Genomic DNA, 26,921 nt, shown 5'->3' on the forward strand with positions numbered 1-26,921 from the left:
TTGAAATTGATCATAAGATCAAAGTCATAATTTCCATTTTGTTGAGATGCCCTGCTCTCTCTATCAAAATTCCTCTCCTGATATTGCTGCACCTTTACCTCTCTCAGTGCACATGGATCTATTGTTATATACAAACTGATTACCAGTTCTGTCTCTCCTTTATCTGTAGCTGATTCTTCTCATGTCAAGGCTGTATGTATAAAGCTTCTATCAGAATGTTAAAGTGGTGTGCTGTATGTTGCTTTCTACAGCCTGAGGAACATAAAAATAACAGTGGCTCCACGCTGCTCTCCAACTGTCATTGGCATTATATGCATCTGATCTCAGACTCTATGTTATGGTTCTGGGTCATTTTGAACCAGCGTTCTCAGTTTTCTTGCATTTTTGTATTATATTAAGTTTATTATTTTAAGGATTTATTCTATGGTTCCTAGATTGTTCTGTTTAGTTTATTAGACTCCCCCTTGTGTCTTTGCCCTCTGTATGTCTTCCTTTATTTAATTGTGAGTTCTTGTGCTTTGTTTCCTCTCCCTGTTTTGTTCCATCATGTTTCCCCTGCCTGGCATGTCTGTGCTCTCCCTCATGTTCTCTCTCCCCCTCCAGTCTCTGTCTCGGTGTACTTCCTGTTTTACTTTGATAGTCTCCCGTCAGTGTACATCACGGTGTTTACTCCTGCCCTGTCCCGTTATGGTTATTCGTTGTTAGCTGCCCATTCCATAGATACTAATGCACCATCATACCATCAGAGATGCAGACTCTTGATAATAAGTTGGAGTTTCCTCTTCAGTCTGAAGGACACAGTATCTATGTTCTCTAAATCTGCTAGAACTTGTGCTTTTATACAAGTACCATCTATTTTATTTAAAAAACAATGTAATGAAAAGAGTTCGTAATTAGCAAAACGTCACAATACAAAATTCCATTTACTTTATTTCAAAGATTTATTTTAATTTGGATTGCACCATCATTTTCCTCTGCTGCTTCTGTCTACTCAGGAGATGAGAATCTGCCAAAGAACAGGATGGACTTGGTCTTGTTGTGTCTGATGAAGAAGAGGAAGGGGTGATCTGCTCTGAAGTGTGTGTCCGGTATATAACAAAGTAGCTTGATCATAGCACCTGTGGCTGCAGCGGCCTGTGTGCCCTCCTCGTTCACCTCCACAAAGGCCTTGTGGGCCATCGTAGACAGGAAGAGCCCCCCTTCACCGTTCATGCCAGACAGGTCAGCGCTTCCTGCACAGAACACGTCCTTCATACCCAGTTTAGCCAGAGGATCATTCAGCTCGTAGTCTTCCTCCAGCTTGAACTTTGGCAGGTGAAGGACAACTTCTGAATGGGTGCTCATGTTTTTCCTGTCGGTCCATTCATTCAGCCTCTCCTGTGTTAGCTCCTTCTCCAGCTGGAACACAGTTAATACATTTTGTCATATTTCTTTTGCTCATATTTAAATTCATTTTATACATGAAATCAGGAGCGGTCTGTTAAATGATCAAATTTAAGTAAACTGAAGTGAAGCAGAAGAGTTTTTGTGTCTTTTCTTTACAGGAACTTGTTTCTAGGCTGTGTACCTTCAGCAGAGGGCCTGAGCCGTCTGAGGACTCCTTAGGCAGCAGAATGAACATGCTGAGCTCCTCACCCACATAGGGCAGCTCCAGGATCTGCAAATCATGGTCAGCAATGTAGTTGTAGGGAAGCTTCTTCCTCTGGTGCATCATCTGGACTGGTACGGTCTCATTCTGACACACAGGAAATCCAGGCGACCAGATCATGTTATCATAAAGCTTCTGATGGTGTTTACCTTAAACATTTTACAGTTTCCTGTATTCAGACTTTGAGTCCAGATTTTGTAACCTTCAGTTAAATTTCTACCTGTTTGATTTTAAAGGGCATCTCTTTGGTGTTTGCCTCTTTAAATGGGTTCTTCCAGTTGCCCTTGAAGTAGACAGCATTGACCAGAGCTAGTCTGGTATCTGCGTTGACTGTTCCTGGCTTCAGAAGGTCTTTTATCTTATCTGAAAGGAAATACAGAAACAACAATATTTCATTATAATTCACAGAGGATGCTAAAATGATTCCCTGCTGTTCAGGCTGTGGAAGATGCACATTCTCACTTTCTGTCTGCTGCTCGACCCAGCTGTTGATCTCTGCTCTGCACGCCTCTGGAGCTCCGATGAAGTCCACAGTCTTCAGGTCTGCCTGGTAGTACTTCTGTGTGGCTTCAAGGAAGTCCTGCAGAGAGCAGACATCTGTTTATTAATCCAGTCTTTGTAATGAAGAACTTTATGAAGAGAATCATTGATGTGGACACTCACTGGGAGGAAGTGGGCAGTGTTTTCTCCATAAAGACGGTTGGCTAGTTTCAGGATGTAGGATGCAGATGGTGAGTTGATGTCAGCGTTCAGTTTCTGGAAGTCTGCATGGACGCCTTCACCTGAGCTGAATGAGAGGGCCTGTGTGGCATTGAAGACAGAGACTGAAAGGATGTGACACTGAGCCTGAGCGACCCTAATGTAACAATTTATGGTCCAAAGGTAGAAACTGGACAACTTTATTCTTTCAGCATCATGTTTAATAATAACATTTAACACACTGTCAGTCTCACTGAACATCATGCTCTCAGTAACTATACTGCTTGTGGGTTTTATTGATTTTAATGCCATTTATATAACACATTCCATCCTCATATGTTAGACAGAAATTTCTGATTTCCCACTGGGAACATCTTGGGATTCAGTGTTTTGGCCACATAGAAAATTAAGCTTTTTAAAGGTGTTTAACAAAACCCCAAAATTTGAAGTTGCACAGGCATGCTAGCTGATGAACTGATGGTGTGGTGCAGGTAATAAGTAACAGTGAGCCAGAGATGGGCAGTAACGCGTAATCCGATTACTTGTTTAAAGTAACGAGTGAAGTAAGGGATTACTCAAAAACGGTAATTAGATTACCTTTACTTTCCCGTAGGAACGCTGCGTTACTGCGTTATTAAAACCGTGATTTTTTTACGAGAATGTCTCATGACAGTGACGTAAGCAAGTGCGACAGTCGTGACAACAGCTGTGTGCAGATCAACAATGGATCATATATCTACGGGAGAGAGTATGAGCGTGCAGGGTTTAAAGTGTGGAAGTACTGACCTTACTTTGAGTTTGATTCCATAAAAAGTGACAAAAACATTAGTGTCCATTAGCATCGTGCGTGGGAAGAAAACATCTTTTTACAGCGAAAAAAACCCCCTAAACTTCCAAGCAAGCTCCGAGTGCACTACCATGTAATGGGAAATTCACAGAGAAACTGCCGTATCCTTCCACTGACCGCTGCGGCACACCTGCACCAAGGTAAACCTCCGCCTAAGCCACTCCTGCTTTACAGGTGAAAATAGAGCAAAAGGACCGCTAGTCTTTGACTTTATTTATTTTCTGCTGTGTTTTACTTGCATCTATTTGAAAGACTGAGTGTAAACACACAAAAAAATATTTTATATGCTGGAATGTGCAGAAAATAGGTTTAAATATTAAACAAATTTCTTCCAGTCAGAGAATGTTGCTTATAATTAAATTTTTGCTTGATGCTTGATGCTTGATGCTTGATGCATAAAGTTAAAAGATTAAAATTAATAAAAGATGTAAAAGATGGCGCCGGTGAGGTCGGCTGCCGTCACGACTGCTCCGACCACTTTTTCTTTGTCTTTGTTTTTTAAGTTAGTTTTCAGCGTTTCTAAATCGGCAAAATCATCACCATTGGGTACATTAGGTATGACAGTGACACTCTTGTTTCTATTGGTATACAATGTACTCACAATTCGAAGTTTTTAACTCCGGATCCGAGCTGGCCGAGTGAGATCTCGAGGGAGAACAAAGGGAAGCCGTGGCGGCCTAGAGGGAAGCGAGCCGGCGTCAGGAACAGGCTGAGAGCTCGTGCACACCGCACACCTCTGCCTAGCATCCTGCTCGCCAACGTCCAGTCACTGGAGAACAAGCTTGACGACCTCAGGGCCAGGATAAAGTTCCAGAGAGACATTCGGGACTGCAATCTCCTCTGCTTCACCGAGACATGGCTGAACCCAGCGGTGCCGGACCACGCCATCCAGCCGGCCGAGTTCTTCTCGGTTCACCGCATGGACAGGACACGGGACTCGGGGAAGTCAAGGGGAGGCGGCGTGTGTTTAATGGTGAACAACAACTGGTGCAACAGTGCGAACGTTGTTCCTCTCACACGCTCCTGCACACCAAATCTGGAACTACTGTCCATCATGTGTCGTCCTTTTTATCTACCTCGGGAATTTACATCGGCCATTGTAAGTGCCGTTTATATTCCACCACAAGCGGACACGGTCACCGCCTTATGCGAGCTGCATGAGGCACTCACACAGCACCAGACACAACACCGGGACGCTGCGCTTATTGTGACGGGGGACTTTAATAGCGCCAACCTCAAACGCGCAGCGCCGAACTTTTATCAACACATCACCTGCCCCACCAGGGGTGAAAGGACACTGGACCACTGCTACACTACGGTCAAGGACGGCTACAAGGCACAATCCCGCCCTCCGTTTGGCAAATCTGATCACGCCGCCATCTTCCTCATGCCAAAATACAAACAAAGGCTGAAACAGGAAGTTCCGGTTCAGAGGAAGGTCGCGCGCTGGACGGATCAATCGGTGGCCGCGTTACAGGACGCACTCGATGACGCAGACTGGGGCATGTTCAGAAACAGCTCCGACGATGACGTCAACGCGTTTACGGAAGCGGTTGTGGGATTCATCGGGAAACTAGCGGATGATACCGTGGAGACAAAGACTATCACAACGTTTCCCAACCAGAAGCCGTGGGTGGATAAAACCATCCGCAACGCTCTGAGATCCCGCACCGCTGCCTACAACACGGGACTCACAACGGGGGACATGGACCCGTACAAAGCCGCGTCATATAATGTGCGGAGGGCGGTGAAAGAGGCAAAGCAGCGCTACGGGAGGAAACTAGAGTCACAACTCCAACAGAGTGACTCTAGGAGCCTGTGGCGGGGACTAAGGACAATAACAGACTATAAAGCACCAACAACCGGTATGACGAACGCGGCCGTGACTCTGGCAGACGAGCTGAACACTTTCTATGCTCGCTTCAAGGCTGCAGCTAAGGTCTCCAACAATGCTAGTGTTAGCGGCGCTAACGGCTGCAGACAGGAAGATACTGCCAGCACCGGAAACGTGCTCGTCATCTCCGAGCATGAAGTAAGGAGAGCCTTCAAAAGAGTGAACACCAGGAAAGCAGCAGGACCAGACGGCATCCCAGGTCGTATCCTCAGAGACTGCGCATACCAGCTAGCTCCTGTGTTCACTGAGATATTCAACATCTCTTTATCTCAGTCGGTGATCCCCACATGCTTCAAAGAGTCCATCATTGTTCCTGTCCCGAAGAAACCCCACCCTGCTTCTCTCAATGACTATCGCCCTGTAGCCCTCACCTCAGTAGTGATGAAGTGCTTTGAACGCCTGGTCAGAGACTTCATCATTTCTTCACTACCAGACACACTGGACCCACTACAGTTCGCTTACCGTCCAAATCGTTCCACAGACGATGCCATCTCTCATCTCCTCCACACATCACTCACTCACTTGGACACTAGAAGGGGGAATTATGTTAAAATGCTCTTCATAGACTACAGCTCTGCATTTAACACCATAATTCCCTCCACACTCACCACCAAGCTGGAGCATCTGGGACTCAGCTCATCTATGTGTCAGTGGATCTCCAACTTCCTAACTGGCAGACCACAGGCAGTAAGGATGGGCGGACATGTCTCAGCCTCCACCACTCTCAGCACTGGAGCCCCCCAGGGGTGTGTTCTGAGCCCCCTGCTGTACTCTTTGTACACATATGACTGTGTGGCCACTACCAGCTCCACCACCATCGTCAAGTTTGCTGACGACACCGTCGTGGTGGGCCTGATCTCTGATAACAACGAGACGGCCTACCTGAAGGAGATTAGGAATCTGGAGAACTGGTGCCAGAGGAACAACCTCCTTCTAAACGTCAGTAAGACAAAGGAGCTGATAGTGGACTTCAGCACTAAGCAGGAGAGGAACTACCAGACCCCCGTCATCAACGAGTGCCCAGTGGAGAGAGTGGACAGCTTCAAATACCTCGGAGTTCACATCACACAGGACCTGTCATGGTCCTGTCACATCAACACCGTGGTGAAAAAGGCCCGACAGCGTCTCTACCACCTCAGACGCTTGAGAGACTTCCAACTGCCCTCCAAGGTGCTCAGGAACTTTTACTCGTGCACCATAGAGAGCATCCTGGCGGGAAACATCTTAACCTGGTTCGGGAACAGCACCATGCAGGACAGACGAGCTCTACAGAGGGTTGTGCGGTCAGCTGAGCGCACCATCCGCTCCGAGCTCCCTGACCTGCACTCAATCTACAGCAGGCGGTGCTGGACCAAGGCCAGGAAGATCGTGAAGGACCTCAGCCATCCCAACAACAGACTGTTCTCTCTGTTGAGGTCAGGAAAGCGATTCCGCTCCCTGAAGACCAACACAGAGAGACTGAGGAGAAGCTTCTTCCCGCAGGCGATACGGTCTCTCAATCACACCACCACACAGTACTGACCCACACATATGGTTCTTACACACACACTGGACTTTCTGGACTTTGGTTTTGCACAACACTGGTCACTATATTCTTCATTTCCGGTTAATACTTGTACAGCTGCTGTTATTGTGTATATATTTATTTAGATTTAGATTTCTTCATACATTCTTATATAGTTCTATATTGTGTATTGTAACAGTTGGTGAAATGTTAGTATTTGACCACTAGGCGGAGCTCTTGTAATGATAATGTAACTAACTCATTTTATTTTGTATGTTTTATTTTTGTGTTGAGCATGTTAACATTTTCCTTTTTTGCCTACTGGATTGGTGTACAGTTAATTTGATACATGGAAAGTAACTAGTTAATTTTGTAAGTATAAGGTAAGGGCAGAGGTCACTTCCTGTTTTGAAAAAAAAGTCAGAGAAGCTGCGCATGGTGACGGTCTAGCCGTGTAAAAGTCAAGCTAAGAAAGAAGAAATAAGCCCTAAGTTCCAGTTACACCGGTTTGTCTACTTGCAGGCCAAAGTGGTATGTTTGTTTATATTTTGTGAATTTTATATTGTAATATGTTTTAATGCTGAAATATAATTTTCTTGTACATTTGTATTCACCAGTTCTACGGTGTACCTGTGTACGTTAAGAGAAGCACAGTAAACATCAGTAAAGAAGAACTCTCGTGTCTCTCGTGTATGTGTACAAGCCGGCATAGTAGAACACTCCACTGCTCCGGAGAAGGCAACGAGATGGTTGGACCGACGCTACTAGCAAGAGACGCTACTAGCAAGAGAAGCTACTAGCAAGAGAAGTATCACATGCTCCAGCAAATGCATTGAATACGTAAAGAAGCAAGCTAACAAGTGAAAAATAGTCAAGCAAGCACAAAAGTCCGTGTCTTGGAAGTAACAAAGCACTTGTAAATTGTTATCAAGCCTCAGTTCCATTTGAAATTCAAAGTGACCTTTCATATTAAGGAGCAGCTAAAATCAAGATTTATCAAGTAAATGTTAAAGTCAAGTGAAAATACTATTAAGACAACATGGCAGATGAAAATGAAGATGCAATACAGCCCACTGAAGAAGAAAATGCTGATGATAATTTTCAAAATGATGAAAGTAAAGAGCAGACAAATGGAGAAGAAACTCCACAGTGCTCAGTATTTACTGAAGGCACACAGTCAGAAAGCTTACGCAGAAGCCAGCGCACACGCACTCTTACTGAAAAGGGACAATCCTTACAAGAAGCCAAGTTAAATGACTTGACAAACAATTTTGAGCGAGTTTACAAGAAGTGGAAATACCACATAAACTTATTGAAAAGAATGGTGAAGAGTAAAGACATTGAGTTAATACCTGAAGCTGTAAGTGTTATAGACACTAGTATGACTGACATCTATAACATTCATGATGAGATCAGAAAAATACAAAGTCCTGATATTGAAATGCGCAGAAGATGTGATGTGTGCATGGCTATCAGTGAAACTGCCAGAGCAAAGGCTCGGTGCCTTTTAGAAGAAGATGGTGATCCAAATAGTATACCCTGGCCTGATTCAGAGTCCGTGTATGACAGCAGTTCATCCAGCGCTTCTTCAAGGATCACATATAAGTCAAGGTCTATCTCTGGAATGTCAAAGCAATCATCTCTGGTCACACTACAAAAAAGACAAGAAGCTGCAGCTGATGTAGCAGCTACAGAAGAAGTCATTAAAATAATGAAAACACAGCATCAGTGTGAGGAAGAAATCAGAGAACTTGAAGTTGAGGATGCAAGGAAAAGAGCTCAATTTCTAACTGAGAGCACCTCAATAAAGACAAGGTTAGATGAAAAGAGAAAGGAAGTGGAACTTTTGAGAGAATTGCAAAAGCGTAATGCAGCACAAGCAAGATTGAAAGTGTATGCTGAAAGTGTGAACAGTGAGGATGAAGACAAATCTCCTGTTCATTCCCAAGTAAGACAAGATAGTTCCTTCCCGCAACCAAGCTTTCCAAATGTGAACTCGAAACCATTCATCCCCTCTCAAGTTAGAGCTCCGCAACAAACTGCACCTCTCCAAGCCTCTGTCCCTCAAACAGCAATTCGTAGTGCAAATGAAACACCCTCCACTGATCTTGTAAGGATGCTCGCTGAAGCTATCACTGCAAACAGAATCCCAATCCCAGAGCCTCCAGTCTTCACAGGTGATCCACTGCAGTATAATGACTGGAAGTTGTCTTTTCAAACATTAGTTGACCGCAAGAATCTGCCAATTCAAGAAAAGCTATTCTTCCTGAGAAAGTATGTTGGAGGTTCAGCGAAGAAGGCTATTGAAGGACACTTTCTGGTTGGAACAGACACCGCTTATCATGCTGCCTGGGAGATACTCAACGACAGGTTTGGAGATCCCTTTGTGATAGGCAAATCATATCGTGACAAGATTCAGTCATGGCCAAAAATTAACAACAAAGACACTAAAGATCTACGTGAGTTTGCAGATTTTCTAAGCAGTGTTGAGTCAGCCATACCTTATGTTCAAGGTTTACAAGTTTTGCATGACTGCGTGGAAAATCAGAGGATAGCTGCAAAGCTGCCTGATTGGCTAAGTGCACGGTGGAACAGAATGGTGACAGAGTTTCAAGATGAACACAGAATGTTCCCAGATTTTAGTCATTTTGTCAAATTCCTGAATAAAGAAGCAAGAATTGCATGTAATCCTATCACTTCTCTGCCTGCAATAAAGCCAACTGAACAAGACAAGTATGCGTTCAAAGACAAGCCCAAAAGAAACTACATGCTGAATGCTAAGTCACTTAGTACAAGCTCTAGTGAAAGGACAAATGTCACATGTCTCTTTTGTAAGAAACCTGGTCACACGCTTCAGAAATGTCGCAAGATAATGGACAAGTCAGTTGAAGAGAGAGTAAAGTTTGTGCAGTCTGAAAAACTGTGCTTTGGTTGCCTCAAGACTGGTCATAACTCTAAGAACTGCACTTCCAGAAGTGTGTGTGACAAATGCCAAAAGCCTCACCCAACTTGTCTACATCAAGACAGAGAGAAAAGAGACAAGGAACAAAGAAAGAATAGCCAACAACAATTTAAGGCTAACCAGGAAACAGAGGTTTCTGAAGTACAAGAGCAAGTATCTAACCAAGTTACATCCAACAGAGTTGTGCAACAAAAGTCAAAAGGTTGTACTTCCTCAGTTATCCCAGTTTATGTATCCACTGTGGATGAACCAGAGAATGAAAAGTTGGTGTATGCTTTGCTCGATACTCAAAGTGACACCACTTTCATCTTGAAAGACACAGCTCAGTCGCTCAACGCCATGTTAGAGCCAGTTAAACTCAAGATTTCCACTATAACGTCCAAAACAAAAGTTGTTTCAAGCAGCAAGTTAAAGGACTTACAAGTAAGAGGCATTTACTCTGAAACGAGAATCAAACTACCAACAAGCTATACCAGAGACTACATTCCTGCTAACAGATCACATATTCCCACAAACAAAACAGCAGAGAATTGGTCACATTTGAAACATTTATCAAAGGAGATGGCTCCCAAGCTTGATTGTGAAGTTGGACTACTGATCGGATATAACTGTCCTCAAGCATTGCTCCCTCTAGCGGTGGTCAGTGGTGATCGAGACCAGCCATTTGCACAGAAATCTTTGCTTGGCTGGAGCATCATTGGCTACAGTGACTCTGAAGGTGATTGTGAAGATGAAATAGGAGTAAGCCATCGTGTTATTGTTAGACAAGTCTTGCCAGCTGTAGGACCAGCTCACAAGCTCAAAACGGAAGTTCACTTTGTAAGCAGAAACAAAGTCAAAGAAATACTTACTCCAGCCGAGATACTTAATGTGCTAGAGATGGACTTTGTTGAAAAAAGTGTTGAAGAAGAGTCAATGTCACAAGAAGATCTACTGTTTCTAGCCAAAGTAAAAGAAGGCATCAAACAAAGGCAAGATGGCCACTTTGAAATGCCACTACCCTTCAGACAAGAAAGACCTGACTTGCCAAACAACAAACTTTGTGCAGAACACAGACTGAAGTGTTTAGAAAGGCGTCTCAGAAAAGACGAGCGCTACTACAAGGACTACGTGACTTTCATGCAAGACATCATAAAGAGAGGTGACGCAGAGAAAGTGCCAGAGGCTGAGCTAAATAATCAACCAGCATGGTACATTCCTCACCATGGCGTCTACCATCCGCAGAAGCCAAATAAGATCCGCGTCGTCTTTGATTGCTCTGCAAGGTTCCAGAATACATCGCTCAACGAGCATCTCCTGTCAGGACCTGACCTCACAAATACTCTTGTTGGAGTTCTGTGTCGTTTCAGGAAAGGACGTGTAGCTGTCATGTGTGACGTGGAGCGCATGTTTCACCAGTTTCATGTTGCCCCAAAAGATCAAGATTACCTCCGATTCCTATGGTGGGAGGATGGTAACATGGAAAAGTCCACATCAGTGTTTCGCATGAGAGTCCACTTGTTTGGTGCAGCATCTTCACCAGGATGCGCAAACTTTGGATTCAAGCATGTCGCTGCGCAAGGTGAAAATAAGTTCAGTGAAGCCACGGTGAAGTTCATGCAACGCAACTTCTACGTGGACGACGGTTTGGTGAGTGTGGATTCAGTGCAAGAAGCTATTCAACTTGTAAAGGAAGCTAGAGAACTGTGTGCCACCGGTAAGCTGCACCTGCACAAGTTCATTAGCAACAGCAAGGAAGTGATTGCTGCTATCCCAAAAGAAGAATGTGTTGCAGGAGCAACTGATCTGGATCTGGCACTAGGAGAGCCAAAGATAGAAAGAGCTTTAGGGGTCCAATGGTGTGTAAGCTCAGACACCTTTCAATTCAGGGTGATTGTAAAGAATAACCCCTTCACTAGAAGAGGAGTGCTCTCGACAGTGGCCTCAATATTCGACCCACTTGGATTCGTCGCTCCGTTCATTTTAGTTGGTAAGAAACTCCTCCAAAGAATGTGTCAGGAAAAGCTGGACTGGGACGAGCCGCTTCCAGAAGATCTCAAGCCTCAATGGGAAGCTTGGCTCAGAGACCTCCAGAATCTGTCCTCCATAAAGATATCACGTTGTTATGTCCCATCAACATCTGACCAAGTGAAGCAGTATGAGTTACACAGCTTTTCTGATGCCAGTGTAACCGGTTATGGTGTGTGCTCATACTTGAGAACAGTGACCAAGTTTGGAGAAGTACAGTGCACTCTTGTGATGGGTAAAGCAAGAGTCGCTCCTACTAAAGTGACAACCATCCCAAGATTGGAGCTTTCTGCGGCTGTAGTAGCTACGAGAGCAGCTGACTTTCTAAAGAGAGAATTGGAGATCCAAAATATTCAGGAGTACTACTGGACTGATTCCAAAGTTGTCCTTGGTTATATTAACAACGACGCAAGGCGCTTTCATGTATTCGTTGCTAACAGAATACAGAGAATCAGATCAAGTACAGAACCAAGTCAATGGCGATATGTTGCCTCTGAACAAAATCCTGCAGATCACGCGTCACGTGGAGTCATGACAAAAGAACTAGTACAGTCCAACTGGTTCACAGGACCAAGTTTTTTATGGCAAAAGGAACTACCAAAAGAAGATGCTAAAGTGAAAGAGATCAGTATCGAAGATCCAGAACTCAAAGTCACAACAGTATTCGCAGTTAAGGCAAAAGAAGAGAAATCCATTTTAGAACGACTGGAAAAATTCTCAGATTGGACGAGAGTTGTGAAAGCAATTGCAAGACTAAGACGACGTGTAAAGTATGCAAAGAACTCAAAGGAAATGTCCAATGAAAGTACTACGTTGGAAGAAAGGAAAGAAGCCGAGGAGTTCATCATACAGACAGTTCAACAAGAAGCATTTGGAAAGGAAATTAAGATCATAAAGGATAAGGAGGAAGTCAGACCATCTCACTCAAAACTACTTCAGTTAAGTCCATTCCTTGATCAACACAATATCTTGAGGGTAGGAGGAAGACTTACAAAAGCATCAATCCATCCCAACATCAAACACCCAGCCATTCTGCCAAAGAAACATCATGTGTCGCACCTGCTCATCAAACATTTTCATGAGAAGACGCATCATCAAGGCCGAGGGATGACAGTAAATGAGATACGGTCCAATGGCATATGGGTAATTGGCTGCAGTACTGAAGTATCGTCATTTATATACAAATGTGTCAAATGTAGAAAGTACAGGAAAGGCAATCAAGAACAAAGGATGGGAGACCTGCCACCAGAAAGACTGGAAGCTACCCCTCCATTTACATACAGCGGTATGGACTGCTTCGGACCATTCTGTGTAAAAGAAGGGAGGAAAGACTTGAAGAGATATGGACTCTTGTTTACATGTATGTGCTCGAGAGCTATACATATAGAAGTTCTAGATGATCTCAGTGCAGACTGTTTTCTCAATGCACTCCGTTGTTTCATAGCAATACGTGGCAACGTAGGTCAGCTGCATTGTGATCAAGGCACCAATTTTATCGGTGCAAGAAACGAGCTTCTAACGCAAGCAACTCAAGAGAAAGTCAAAGAGCTGGGAATAACTTTCGTTTTCAACCCACCTGCTTCTAGCCACATGGGAGGAGTCTGGGAGAGGCAGATTCGGACAATAAGAAATGTTCTGAAATCCATTCTTGACCAGTCAGCTTCAAGATTAGACACTTCATCATTGAGAACGTTCATGTATGAAGCTATGGCAATAGTAAACAGTCGACCACTAACTGTAGAGTCTATCAACGACCCTGTAGGACTGGAGCCGTTGACACCCAACCATATTTTGACGATGAAGTCAGCAGTAATCTCACCACCACCTGGAGAATTCGCTAAAGAAGATCTCTACCTCCAGAAAAGATGGAAACGAGTACAATATTTGGCGAATGTATTTTGGACAAGGTGGAGAAAGGAATATCTGTTAAACTTGCAACAGAGAAGCAAATGGAATAAAAACAGAAGAAATGCAAAAATAAATGACATTGTGTTATTACAAGAAGACTGTCTTCCAAGAAATCAATGGAAACTCGCCAAAGTTGTGGAAGTCACTCCAGGAGCTGACGGCAGAGTCAGAAAAGTTAAGCTTCTCATCGGTGACTCTACTAGAGACAATAAGGGGAAGCACACAACTAAGACGATTTTAGAGAGACCCATACATAAGACTATACTTTTACTTGAAGCAGAGTAAAGACTCAACATAATGTTTATTGGTTAACCTTCGCTAAGTTCATTGTTGGGTCAAATTCCTTTAGGATCACACATGCTGTTGCGATAGTGTGATGGTGGGAGTGTAACAGTTGGTGAAATGTTAGTATTTGACCACTAGGCGGAGCTCTTGTAATGATAATGTAACTAACTCATTTTATTTTGTATGTTTTATTTTTGTGTTGAGCATGTTAACATTTTCCTTTTTTGCCTACTGGATTGGTGTACAGTTAATTTGATACATGGAAAGTAACTAGTTAATTTTGTAAGTATAAGGTAAGGGCAGAGGTCACTTCCTGTTTTGGAAAAAAAGTCAGAGAAGCTGCGCATGGTGACGGTCTAGCCGTGTAAAAGTCAAGCTAAGAAAGAAGAAATAAGCCCTAAGTTCCAGTTACACCGGTTTGTCTACTTGCAGGCCAAAGTGGTATGTTTGTTTATATTTTGTGAATTTTATATTGTAATATGTTTTAATGCTGAAATATAATTTTCTTGTACATTTGTATTCACCAGTTCTACGGTGTACCTGTGTACGTTAAGAGAAGCACAGTAAACATCAGTAAAGAAGAACTCTCGTGTCTCTCGTGTATGTGTACAAGCCGGCATATGTATTGTGTATTTTGTTGTACAGTTATTTTATTTTCAACTTTAATTTATATATTTTATCTTATTCTTTCCCAGTTAAATTTACCCTTCATTCTAATTTGTGTTGTACAGTTATTTCATTTTTAACCTTAATTTATATTCTATTCCTTCCTAGTTAAATTTACCCTTTTTAATTTTTCATATTTATTTCCTATCTTATTCATAGCCTTTTCCTTTTTTGTTTTCTTTAGGTCACGAGCAGTTGTCCAAGCATTTCACTACATATCGTACTGTGTATGACTGTGTACGTGACAAATAAAATTTGAATTTGAAAAGTATAAAAGTTTTAAAAAGAGACTTTTCCATTTGATTACATTTTGTATGATGGATTATGCAGAAAAAGTAGAATTGTGCTGAAAGATCTATCGCTTTATCACCTATTCAGGTTGTAAATCGTGTTTTTAAAAAGTAACTAAGTAATTAATTACTTTTGAAAATAAGTAATCAGTAAAGTAACGGGATTACTTTTGGGGGAAGTAATCAGTAATTAGTTACTGATTACTTTTTTCAAGTAACTTGACCAACACTGCAGTGAGCTGACCTGAGCCATCTGAGCTGCAGTGTCTCCTTTAGCTCCCAGGTAGACCATGGCCAGGGCTGAGCTGATGCTCAGAGGAGAGACAAAGATGTTTCCAGCAGGGTTTGTCTGGCTCAGAGTGCGGAACAGCTCCAAGGCAAAGGCTGTGTTTGAGCTGCTGACGGCGGACATGGCTGATGTTGTTTTCCTGCAAACAACCGTTTAAACTGCTACAGCATTACATACTGAAAACATAACAAGAGACTTAAAGCAATGAGAAAAAACCTTACCGGAAGTAACACCAGCACTGCTGGAGAATAAAGAAAATCAAAGGATTCCTATCAGAGTTATCTGTACACCAGTCAGCTTTGCATTTTTTAACAGCCTGAGCTGTTCTCACATTAGCTGGTGTCTATGACTCAACCATACTTGACTCGCTGTGTGCGAAAAAAGTCAAAGCAAAATGACAAGACAAAGAAAAGTAAAAATACACTCACACATAAAACAAGGAAAAATCCAGAGGACTACCTGATTTACAAGAGCACAGAACTGTGGTGAGACAGGAGACTGACTGTAGTCCTTCTCTCTGTATAAATAAGGTTGGTGGAAGGAACAAGGGCGGTCCAGTCTTACTGGTTATGGCTCATTTTCCAGAGAACATCATTACTAAATCTCATGGGAAAATCTGAACTGAGAATGCTCAACTCTGATGGGAAATAAAATCCCAGACTGTAAGTTGATGAATCAGAGTGTTCTCTATAATGTGAATCATTATTTCTGACATATGTATGTGTCATCTGGGGAAGAAGGACTTTTCTTACCTAGCTGTTGCATGCCCAGTGCTGCAGCGGCCTCTGTGCCTTCCTCGTTCACCTCCACAAAGGCCTTGTGGGCCATCGTAGACAGGAAGAGCCCCCCTTCACCGTTCATGCCAGACACGTCAGTGCTTCCTGCACAGAACACGTCCTTCATACCCAGTTTAGCCAGAGGATCATTCAGCTCATAGTCTTCCTCCAGCTTGAGCTTTGGCAGGTGAACAAGAACTTCTGAATGAACTTCCATGTTTTTCCTGTCGGTCCATTCATTCAGCCTCTCCTGTGTTAGCTCCTTCTCCAGCTGGAACACAGTTAATACATTTTGTCATATTTCTTTCGCTCATATTTAAATTCATTTTATACATGAAATCAGGAGCGGTCCGTTAAATTCTTAAGTGATCAAATTCAATAAAGTAAACTGAAGTGAAGCAGAAGAGTTTTTGTGTCTTTTCTTTACAGGAACTTGTTTCTAGGCTGTGTACCTTCAGCAGAGGGTCTGAGCCGTCTGAGGACTCCTTAGGCAGCAGAATGAACATGCTGAGCTCATCACCCACATAGGGCAGCTCCAGGATCTGCAAATCACGGTCAGCAATGTAGTTGTAGGGAAGCTTCTTCCTCTGGTGCATCATCTGGACTGGTATGGTCTCATTCTGACACACAGGAAATCCAGGCGACCAGATCATGTTATCATAAAGCTTCTGATGGTGTTTACCTTAAACATTTTACAGTTTCCTGTATTCAGACTTTGTGTCCAGATCTTGTATCCTTCAGTTAAATTTCTACCTGTTTGATTTTAAAGGGCATCTCTTTGGTGTTTGCCCCTTTAAACGGGTTTTTCCAGTTGCCCTTGAAGTAGACAGCATTGACCAGAGCCAGTCTAGTATCTGCGTTGACTGTTCCTGGCTTCAGAAGGTCTTTTATCTTATCTGACAGGAAATACAGAAACACAACAATATTTCATTATAATCCACAGAGGATGCTAAAATGATTCCCTGCTGTTCAGGCTGTGGAAGATGCACAGTCTCACTTTCTGTCTGCTGCTCGACCCAGCTGTTGATCTCTGCTCTGCACGCCTCTGGAGCTCCGATGAAGTCCACAGTCTTCAGGTCTGCCTGGTAGTACTTCTGTGTGGCTTCAAGGAAGTCCTGCAGCCCTGCTGCGTGCAGCGGGGCTAGGGGAGGGTCTGTGCTGATGGACGTGGGTTACTGACCTGGTAGCCTGTCTGCCCCTGGGTGGGTCCGGGATGGGCGTGGGGGTCTGGGGGCGCTCCGTCTCTGGGCCGGGGCCCTGGCCGGGCCTCGGGGCCTTCGGTCCTGGTTTGTGTTGCCGGGGTTGTGGGCGGGTGGGTGCATGGGGGCCCATCCCTGGCGCAGGGTGCCGCCGGTGTGTCGAGCCGCCTGTGGGGCTCTTTAACCGGTGGGGGAGATTGTCAAACCTTGCAGGAGCTTTCCTCCCCTCAGGAACTCTCTGCAGGAGGGGGAGATACAGGAGAGGTGGAGGAAGATCTCAGCCTGGGCGTCTATTGTCTCATGTAGTCTGGAAGACGAGTGGATGGTGGGGTGGGTGCAGTTTTCTCTGTGGTGGGGTTGGGTGGACTGTCCCGGGCTCTGTGGGGCCGGGGGGCGCTGCTGCGCTGGGCCCCGGTCTGGATGGGCCTGGGCCCCCTTTCCCTGGCGGGTCGCGGAGTATGGGAGTGCCTACTGGGGTCAGTGGGGGAGCTGACCCCAGGGAGGGGTCACCTGCCCCTCCCTTCCTTTCCTCCCCATCTCCAGCTGCCTCCCTCTTCCCGCTCCACCACAACCACCCACACATGCAGGGCCTTGGAGTAGGGGTATGTCACCAGGGTGCAGAGGAGGCTACCCCCCCCCCCCCCCTCTGTCCCCTTCTGGCTGCCTCTGCCTCAATTTTATCCCACAACTTAGACATTCACATTATTCACACTCTCATTACGCATACATATAGGATCTTGGGGGTGGGCACGATACACGGAATCCAAGTTACCATCAGGGTGTACACCTCACCCCTGGCATCGTTGCCCACCTCTCAATTTTAAATACACGTAGACATTGAGGGCTAACAGGAGGGACTATGCGCTTACCTGCTGCTCTCTGGCAGGTAGCTCCATGCCCTCCTGGGTTTTAATTGCACCTTAGAACACACATGCATCAACACTACAATGAGCGGGTGGAGGGAGGTTTGGAGTCTTTTCTCACCCCCGTTCTCTGCGGCCTGCTGGAGCGGGGGGGCTAGGAGGAGGAGTTGGCCGTCCGGCTGCGGTCTGGGGTGTGGGGCCTCCCTGCTGCTGCGGAGTCGGGGCGGTCTGCCTCTCCCCACCGCAGGGAAAAGGGTAACACCACCTGGGTCTGGGTGCGGTTCCCCCCTCCAGGGGCAAGAGTACCTAGACCCGGTTTGTAGAGTACGCTTGGGGAGTGTGATCGTGTATACAGCGTCTCTTTATGTCTGTCTCCACGTCGGTTGAGTGTGAAGTGCACATGAGAGCATGAGGGTGGGAATGGATGTTTGTGTCTGTGTGTGCCTGTATGTCTGTGTCTATATGTCAGGTTGGGTATCAGACGCCACCTCTCTGGGGACATCTCGGGCCCTCCAAGGTTTGGAGGCCTATCTCCACCCACCACCACTTCCCCTGCCGGTGGCGGACTCCCTCAGGTGTTGGTGCGTTGGTGGTTCTTTGTATCCGGGGGCGTCCGGGTACACACCGGCTCACTCCTTGGCGGCCACTTATTGGGGCTCGCTCGGGCCACTTCGGAGGTGGGGTGCCCCCGGCCTCTCGGCCTGGGGCTCGGTCACTCAGGCACAGCTGGCTGCCGGCGGAGTTCATGGGCGCGTCACTGCAACCCCCCCTGGCTTCTGCTCCGCGGCTGCTGAGTGAGCCCTCATCTGGGACTCTCCTCAGCTCTTACTGGGACAGTGGCGCGGCTGCCCCTCTGTTGGTCTTCCTTGGTCTCTTGTGTTCTGGGGGCCTCTGGATGTCTGGAGTTTTGATCTCCTCCATACCTGCTTCATACCATAGAGGACAGGGCTGTGGCTCCCCTCACTCCCTAGCAGATCATTACATGGAGAAACCTTTGGAATACAAGCATGCTGATCCACACAGGTATGCACACAGGTGTACACACGGGTATTCACAGACGCGGACTACAGCTTTCTTGGCTGCTGCCTCAAAGCACAATGTGCGCTGTCTATCTTGCGTGCTGCACAATATCGTTTATTATTTAGTAACTAAATAATATCTACGGCTAGCTAGTTTATTGTGATGGTGCTTTTTTTTTTCTTATTATGTTGCTCTTTGTTGTTTGCTGTCTCCTCTGTTTTTTTTCTCCATACAGGTGACCCAGGAGTTTGTTTTTTTTTGTTTGTTTGTTTTTTTTCTCTCTCTTCCCCCCCTTCTCACCGTCTCTTCTCCCCTTTGGTTTTCTTTCTTTCTCTCCCTCTCTTTCTTTCATTCTTTCCCCCTGTCATGTCTGTCCCGTTTGTAACTGAAAATAAAATAAATTCATAATTATAATAAAGGTCAATCAAATGGACCAATATGGCAAGGCCATGATGATCCACTTGGTAAAATAAATCCGCTTGGCATCTTTCTTGGCCTCAAGACAACAATTCTGATGGCTATAGATCCAAACGGGACACAAAAAAAAAAAAAAAAAAAAAGGAAGTCCTGCAGAGAGCAGACATCTGTTTATTAATCCAGTCTTTGTAATGAAGAACTTTATGAAGAGAATCATTGATGTGGACACTCACTGGGAGGAAGTGGGCAGTGTTTTCTCCATTAAGACGGTTGGCTAGTTTCAGGATGTAGGATGCAGATGGTGAGTTGATGTCAGCGTTCAGTTTCTGGAAGTCTGCATGGACGCCTTCACCTGAGCTGAATGAGAGGGCCTGTGTGGCATTGAAGACAAAGACTGAAAGGATGTGACACTGAGCCTGAGCGACCCTAATGTAACAATTTATGGTCCAAAGGTAGAAACTGGACAACTTTAATTTTTCAGAAAAAAAGAAAAGTAAGAACCCCCCCCCCCCCCCCCCCCCCAAAAAAAAAAAAAACCCAAAAGACCTTGTCCTGTAAGTTATATTCCCTTTGGAAGGTTTACTGTATGATAAGGGTATGATGGTTTTGTACATGTTAAGGTTATGCCTCAGTACTTAGTGCCAAATAATCCTACCAACATGGAAAAAATTGTTCATGCATTTGTGTCATCACGTTTAGATTATTGTAATTCCCTGTTTACCAGCTTGGACAAATCATCTCTTTCTCACCTCCAAACTATACAAAATGCAGCGGCCAGGCTACTAACATCTTCTAGCAAGCGTGCTCACATTACTCCTATTTTATATTCCTTACATTGGCTCCCAATTGATTTTAGAATACACTTTAAAATTCTTGTTTTAACACTAAATGCACTAAACGGCCAGGACCCAGATCATTTATCCAAGCTTCTCATAAAATATACTGCTGCTGCTTGTCTCTGCTCACAGACTCAGAGTTTGTTGGTTGTTACCCGTACACGACTGAAGACCAAAGGGGACAGATGCTTTCAGTCTGTGGCACCAAGGCTGTGGAACAGTTTACCACCACAACTACGTTTGGTTGACTCTGTGGAATCCTTTAAAAAGCAGTTAAAAACTTTTCTTTTTAAACAAGCCTTCTGTTGATCAACACTTTTTAAATTTTCATTTACTATTAATCTTTTATATTGTGTATATTGTCTATTTTGTTACTTAACTTTCTGTTTATTTTAATCTTTGTGTACAGCGCTTTGTCTATGAAAATAATAATAATAATAATAATAATCACACGGCATACCACCAAACAAAAATGACAAAAAAAGGATACTGACAATTTTTCCCCGCGCACCAGGTATAGAAGAATTAGCTCAGTTTGTCCCCAGTATAACTTTTTTGTTGTTTTTTTCTGACCACTACTCATGCTAGGGCCTTCATCCAGGTGAGAAATTTCTCCAGGGCCCAGGTCAGATTGACTACTTTTTCTTTTCTGTTGCTATTGCACACGCTGTATCGTCTAACAGCATGACCATTATGTCATTTCTTCTTCGTTTTCTTAGGCAGTTGGCAACTAATTTAATTAGAGCAGGTAGTTGTACTGCCTGCTAGTGGAAGACAACGTAATTGTTCTGCAAGTTACTCACGCCGGTCGCAGGAACCAGATAATCTTCAACGTAACACTTGATCATCTCTCACGGCACTATGCGCCGGCACAGTGGTTGGGAAACACTGGTCTACAGTGACCCCTTGTGGACACTGAGATATTGCGGTGATGAGTAGATGTGATTGTGACTCTACTAATTATGATATTGCCTGTTTCTGTTTTCAGAAAATCATGCTCATAAGTCACACCTACTGTATATTCCATAACAATAAGTTCAAGTATGGCTGCACCAAATTTGGATTGAGCCCGGAAAGATCTCTGATGTAAACAATTCTTCTGTGGAACTTAGTTAAAGACAGTTAACCCAACTCCTGCGGTCTTTTCTGAAAGAAGACTTAGTCCAGACTTGTATACCCAGACTTCATGTATTTCTGTATGTATTAATGCATATAGTCTATAGTGTGGATGGGTCCTTATTCTGGTTACAATCTTAAATAATGGTTTGTTTTCAACACACTAACAATACACTAACATGGGATGAACATGTGGAAGATCTACTTCTTTTGCTACTAAAGCCAGTTTGATATATGTTATTTGCACATCCATAGAGTTAAGGTTCAGAACCACTGCATGTTTTGCAGTGGTTCTTACAGAAAAGCTGCAAGTGTAAAGCATTTGCTTGGCACTGGCAATATATCAGGGTTTAGCACCAAAACATCTTAGTTAACCAAAATAAAAATAGAAACGAGACTTTTGAAATAAAATCTTAAATTAACTGAAATGACATTAGTAATGGAAAACTAACTACATTTTTTTAAAGGAAATATCCTTTAAAAACTGTTACTACAACTTGCCTATTGAGGCTTTGATGGAAGTGTTTATTGAGTGTACAAATAAAATAATATTAGAAGAAGGGAACAAACTTTATCTTAATTCTAAGAAATGTCCTCAGCTTGAATCAGTTAAGTAGAAGATGAATAAAATAAAATATGGGAAAAAAATACCTTTGTTTTTATGCTGCCTACATTGTAGAGTGTGACTTTGTCCCATTCCCTACTCAGAGACAAAGTGGGATGCAGAAAGATGAGGGAACCCTAAAATCGGTCACAGTGGCTCAATGTGGGGAAAAGAATCACAACTCATAACAATTTCTATTGTGAGTTTTAGATTTTCTTAACGTACAGGCTGTGATCAGCTGATCTGAGCTACTACTGCTCTGAGGTTTACTGCTCTTTGTGAATTTACACAATTCAACAAGATGTTAGCAGAAGTTGTCCTGATGGATTCCACCCTCTGCACTGCACTGTTTATGTTGTCTTTATACTAGACCAGAGGTGGGGACCTCCGGGCTTCAAGGGCAGGTCTCCTGCAGGTTTTAGATGTCACCCGGGGTCAGCACACCTGAATCAAATGATTAGTTCATTACCTCTGGAGAACTTCAAGACATGTTGAGGAGAGGGCTGGGTTTCAATTATCGATTTATCGATTAAAATCAATTTTAGCTTGAATAATGGATATTAATTCATTAAATATGAATCGATTTTTAAATATAAATATATTTTGCCAGAAATGCCAGAATCTCAGGTTAAATCTTTCATTTCAACAACCACCAAACAGCTGAAACAGCAAATGAGAGCAAATAAACGGATTCCACACAAAGACGTAAACACCAAGCACAGACCCGACGCATCAGAAACTGAGATGTCGGCTTTCTCACCCAACAACACGTACACGGACACGCCGTCAGGGCTGAAAGCCGATGGCTCACAGATTCTGAAGCTGCAGGTTTTGTCACTCTGACCAAAATTCACTGAACCAGCAGCAAAATAAGATCCAAACTGCGCTTCACATTTGATAAACATCGTCATTAATTCCCTCTTACTTTTGCTGTTTTTCTTCCACCACGATAAACTTCACACTTCCTGCACAGCTCTGTCTCTCAGTACTTCAAGAACAGTTTCCCATCTCAAATGTCTGTTTTCCGATTATTTGTTTGCTTGTTACGCTGTCCCCCCCCCACAAATGTCCTCCGACAAGTAAGCCTCATTTCCGCTGTTCAATATCGCAGAAATGTGTTTTATCCTCGGTTACTTTGACACAAAGGCATCTGCTGTGATGCTCACACCTCTGATGAAGTCTCGCAAGTCTCAGTACTGATAAATTTCTCTGAATCGGGGATTAAATCAGGACCTTGTGAATCGGAGAGATTTTAAATCAGCTGTCAGACTGTACAATCAGAACTGCTCCCAACAAACATAGATGTTTACATCAGTGCAGTAACTTGTACTATTTTATCAACCGATTCACACTATAACCAGGGTTTGCCTCTTACCTGTATTTAATTTTATTGAATTTAATAACGGTACAGTACTCTGTTTTTGGTAACCATTGTCCTTGATATAAATATGTAAAAATTGTGTATGTTTCTGTTCTGTGGCTTGTGTGCTGTTTGTTTGTATATGTGTCTTTCTTGCTGCTGTTACATCCAAATTTTCCCTTGTTGGACAATTAAAGGATTCTTCTTCTTCTTCAGTTACTAAATTCAAGCATCATCAGCTGAGCTTCAAATTCAGGCGATCATGGCTCAAGAGTTGGGAGTTTGCCTTATAATCGGAAGGTTGCCGGTTCGAGCCCCGGCTTGGACAGTCTCAGTTGTTGTGTCCTTGGGCAAGACACTTTACTGCCGCCTACTGGTGGCGCCAGTGTCCGGCAGCCTCGCCTCTGTCAGTGCGCCCCAGGATGGCTGTGGCTACAATGTAGCTTGCCATCACCAATGGGTGGATGACTGGATGTGTAAAGCGCTTTGGGGTCCTTAGGGACTAGTAAAGTGCTATACATTCATCTCTGTTATACTCTGCACCACAGCCACTGTGCACTAGTCAGACATGTCTAACCTGTTTATCCTGCACTAAACTGCAGAGCATTGTAATGTAATGCAGTCTTTAAATAACACAGTTCGTCTACCTCGTTTTGATTAGCAGCATGTTTCACAATGTCATCAAAACAAAACAAAACAGCTAGCTGTTTCTTTTCTCCCTCTGTGAAATTCAGCAGCTTGACCTTTAGCTGCAACACACTGTGAGACTTATGCTTGCTCCTTTCCAGTATTGCTAGTTGTTGGGTGTGTAATCAGGCAGCGGAGGGGACGTCTGGGTTCAACACTTTATTTTAGGCTTTACAGCGGAGCTCCATCTTGTTCTCGCTCTCTACTTTCTTCTTCTCCTCTTTCTCTTACCCAGCCTCATTAGCGACACCCCTGGTCTGACAGGGTAACAGCATGTACTAATTTTCCTCCCTTATTATAGAACCTTGTAAACACAACACTAGTGTCAAGGGATTTTTGTTTTTATATAATTTGACCAGCTTCATGAAATGTGCTTTTTCTGTTTACTAAGCAATCTACATGTCTATGTGACTTTTCACCTAAATACTTTTGTGATGAACTTATTCAGCTACTAAACCACTTCCTGTTTTTAAAGATTTTTAGAAATCCCCTGTCAGCTAGCTAGATGGTGAACCACAACTTATGGAGATCTGCATTCATGCCACAGTTGTAGCCAATTAAATAAATAAAAACATAAATAAACAAAAAACACTGACCCATTGACCTCTGGCAAATAGCTTGTTTCCCACAAGCTTTTGAAACACGTTTAACTAAATACCAAAAGGTGAATTTTATTTATTCATAAACTTACTGAGGGTGAGAGATTATGCAGTTTATCTATAGACAGCAGCAATGTGTGTTTTTTATAGAGACAAAAAAACAGAAATGTTTTTTTTTTCTATATGGAAAAACGCAGACGGCCACATCTGACAAGACGTTTTGTGAAAACAGGTCAGACTGACTGCTTTTAAAATGCAACGAGGTCTTGAAGTTGCACAGGCATCATGCTAGGAGATCAACTGATGGCGTGGTGCCTGTGCAGTGAGCTGACCTGAGCCATCTGAGCTGCAGTGTCTCCTTTAGCTCCCAGGTAGCCCTGGCCATGGTCCATCCTTGCTCAGAGGGGAAACAAGGATGTTTCCAGCAGGGTCTGTCTGGTTCAGAGTGCCGAACAGCTCCAAGACAAAGGCTGTGTTTGAGCTGCTGACGGCGGACATGGCTGATGGTGTTTTCCTGTAACATGCAAACAACCGTTTAAACTGCTACATCATTACATACCGGAAACACAACAAGAGACTTTAGATTAAAGCATAGAGAAAAAGTGACTTTTTTAGGAGAGCGCATACAGACAGAAACAACCGGAGCTGCCCCACCCACTGAACCTAAGACACCGGACACGGTGCAGCCCGTTTCAGAAACTTGTCAGCAACGACTCTCTGCTCACTTATATGAGACTACAAGCTACTAAAACGAAGACAAATCCAGCGGACTACCTCATTTAAATGTTGAGACACGAGTCTAACTGCAGTCCCTTGTTAGATAGCCAAATCAGCCCAGTACCACTCTGAAGAGCTGCATGATGAAGGTGTGCGACGTCTTGTGTCCAGACAAAACGCAGATTTTGGCAAATGTGAGCCTGATTTAAGAACACAGTTGTGTGAAAGAAGCAAAAACTTCATTGCATACTCTCTTGCTGTGGATGAAAGTACAGACATGATGGACATTGCACAGCTGACCATCTTCATCCGTGGAGTGTAAATATTAGAAACTAAATCGATGCACGGGACAACGACAGGAAAATACTTTTTTTTTTTTTTGAAACGTATGTCAAAGTGTAACCGACATGAAACTGCCCTGGGACAACAGATCGAGCTGGTGTTGTGCAGGATGTAGGATCTAGTAAAGATGCAGGAGGAGAACTGTACCGGTGAGTTAACAGCATATCACTGCATCACACACCAGGAAACGCTGTGTGGTACAGTCCTAAAAATGATGGAGCATGTAATGATCACCGTAACGCAAACCGTAAATTTTATCTGGGCTAAAAGTTTAAATCACCTTCAATTTCAGTCTTTTATGTGGGAAATAGATTCAGAGTTTGCCGACATTCCTTATCATACTGAGGTCTGTTGGCTGAGTTGGGGAAAAGCTCTCAATAGAGTTTTTGAGCTCAGCAAGGAAATCTGTCAGTTCATGGACATGGCATGTATGATGCGGTGAAGGCATTTCAAGTGAAACTGTCACAAATGCACCAGTGCAAGCTGCCTCACTTTCCCTGTTGCCAAGTAATGTTGAACCAAGTCAGCGGACTTTGCTCCGTCTACATGCGGCTCCAACCTTGTGTATGCTTTCATTTATTTTTTCTGTGGTTTTTGGCAGCATGTTCATATTTCTAATTTGCATAATTGTGACAGGATATATTTTTATGGAGAGCAAAATATTTAAAGTTAAAGTTTATTTTTTTAAGTTTATTTATTCTGGAATAATATTCCTGTCTGTTTTTATTCATATTTATGTTAAAAAACAACAACATTGTTTTAGTGTGTTTAAAAAATGTTTATCTTGTTTGGCCTGCAACATAAAGTGTGCCTTGAGTTTTGGCCCCCTATGCAATTGAGTTTGACACCCCTGTTTTAAACCTGGGTGTCTGTCTGCTGAATCCAAGTTAGAAGCTGGAGAGGAGGAGCCTGGAAGCAGGAGGCTCTGCCCCCGATTCTACTTTTAAATATCCTAGGAACCCAGTGGCGGTGCCCTGGGCGAACACTCCCTCTGGCGCCCCCCCCCCCCCCCCCCCCCCACACACACACACACACAGACAAAACATATTAAGGATTGTACATTAACATAAAGCTGTTGTACACACACACACACATATGAAGAGAGAGAGAGTATGCCTAGTATGCAAACGGCTACCAAACAGCCATCATAATTCGTCATACAATGAGAACAGGACAAATCAACAATTGACAATTGACTAATTAATATTAAAATCTGTAACATAATGTATTGTTTGGAGTTTAGTCTGTTACTGTTACTATTTTTACCATTTCTTCTTGCAGCAAATGTAACACACATAATTTCCTTAGGGATTAATAAAGTATTCTGATTATTTCAGGATGACCTGCCATTATCCAATGACACATCTGCTTACCTGTATCTCAGGG

General features: G+C 43.6%; 2 protein-coding genes across 2 annotated transcripts; both read right to left on the reverse strand.

Moving 5' to 3' along the window:
- Positions 1 to 912: 912 nt before the first annotated feature.
- LOC309692601 (leukocyte elastase inhibitor-like) lies at positions 913 to 15,484 on the reverse strand. The gene is made up of 7 exons (XM_082511259.1): positions 15,459 to 15,484; positions 14,955 to 15,138; positions 2,312 to 2,449; positions 2,111 to 2,228; positions 1,869 to 2,011; positions 1,568 to 1,735; positions 913 to 1,398 (listed from the first exon to the last, which is right to left on the reverse strand). The coding sequence occupies exons 2-7, from the start codon at positions 15,120 to 15,122 to the stop codon at positions 988 to 990; spliced, it is 1,146 nt and encodes a 381-aa protein (XP_082367385.1). The 5' UTR covers positions 15,123 to 15,138; positions 15,459 to 15,484; the 3' UTR covers positions 913 to 987.
- On the reverse strand, positions 15,146 to 24,868 carry LOC309693079 (leukocyte elastase inhibitor-like; the record flags this gene model as incomplete). The annotated part of the gene is made up of 7 exons (XM_082512054.1): positions 15,146 to 15,157; positions 15,752 to 16,046; positions 16,228 to 16,395; positions 16,529 to 16,671; positions 16,773 to 16,901; positions 19,504 to 19,645; positions 24,809 to 24,868. The coding sequence occupies 7 exons, from the start codon at positions 24,866 to 24,868 to the stop codon at positions 15,153 to 15,155; spliced, it is 942 nt and encodes a 313-aa protein (XP_082368180.1). The 3' UTR covers positions 15,146 to 15,152.
- Positions 24,869 to 26,921: the final 2,053 nt, after the last annotated feature.

This window comes from Aulonocara stuartgranti (assembly GCF_965226115.1).
Source record: "Aulonocara stuartgranti genome assembly, chromosome: 17".
Classification (NCBI taxonomy): Eukaryota; Metazoa; Chordata; class Actinopteri; order Cichliformes; family Cichlidae; genus Aulonocara; species Aulonocara stuartgranti.

What these genes read in the sequence shown, in the direction of transcription:
- LOC309692601 (XM_082511259.1), bottom strand. Translation starts at nt 15,122, where the DNA reads ATGTCCGCCGTCAGCAGCTCAAACACAGCCTTTGCCTTGGAGCTGTTC. An exon ending in ACACTGCCCACTTCCTCCCA is followed by an intron (nt 2,229 to 2,311) that starts GTGAGTGTCCAC and finishes TGCTCTCTGCAG; the next exon opens with GACTTCCTTGAAGCCACACA. An exon ending in GCTCAGGCCCTCTGCTGAAG is followed by an intron (nt 1,399 to 1,567) that starts GTACACAGCCTA and finishes ACTGTGTTCCAG; the next exon opens with CTGGAGAAGGAGCTAACACA.